Genomic DNA, 314 nt, shown 5'->3' on the forward strand with positions numbered 1-314 from the left:
CGCCGCACAAACTGCACCCAGCCCCCCGCACCCAGCATGCAGCGTGCAGCAGCAAGGGTTTAGGGTTTAGGGTTTAGGGTTTAGGGTTTGCGCAGAGAGGACCCGGAAAACAGTTTGTTTGAGCAGCTGGGGACTTCGCAGCTGCTGATTGGCTTCTTCGTAAAGACAGTCCCCACTTGGGTCCGCTGCTGCCACATCTTTTGCTGCTGCCAAGTTGCTGTTTGGACTCTCGATTTGCTGCTGCTGCCCGACTGCAACAGCCAGTCGCTCAGGTGGATCGTCGGTGAGCTCCTGCTGCTGCTGCTGCTGCTGCT

At 58.3% G+C, this 314-nt stretch overlaps 1 protein-coding gene across 1 annotated transcript in view; it reads left to right on the forward strand.

Moving 5' to 3' along the window:
- The window catches only part of ETH_00043340 (uncharacterized protein), a gene marked incomplete at both ends in the record, with an annotated part of 2,612 nt that overhangs the window by 1,592 nt on the left and 706 nt on the right, over nucleotides 1-314 (forward strand). The window contains one exon of the mRNA XM_013374102.1: nucleotides 96-283. Within this exon, the coding sequence (XP_013229556.1) occupies nucleotides 96-283 (188 nt within the window). The remainder of the gene's footprint in view (nucleotides 1-95; nucleotides 284-314) is intronic.

The sequence above is a fragment of the Eimeria tenella genome, genomic scaffold, assembly GCF_000499545.2.
Source record: "Eimeria tenella Houghton genomic scaffold, Eth_scaff1916, whole genome shotgun sequence".
NCBI lineage: Eukaryota > Apicomplexa > Conoidasida > Eucoccidiorida > Eimeriidae > Eimeria > Eimeria tenella.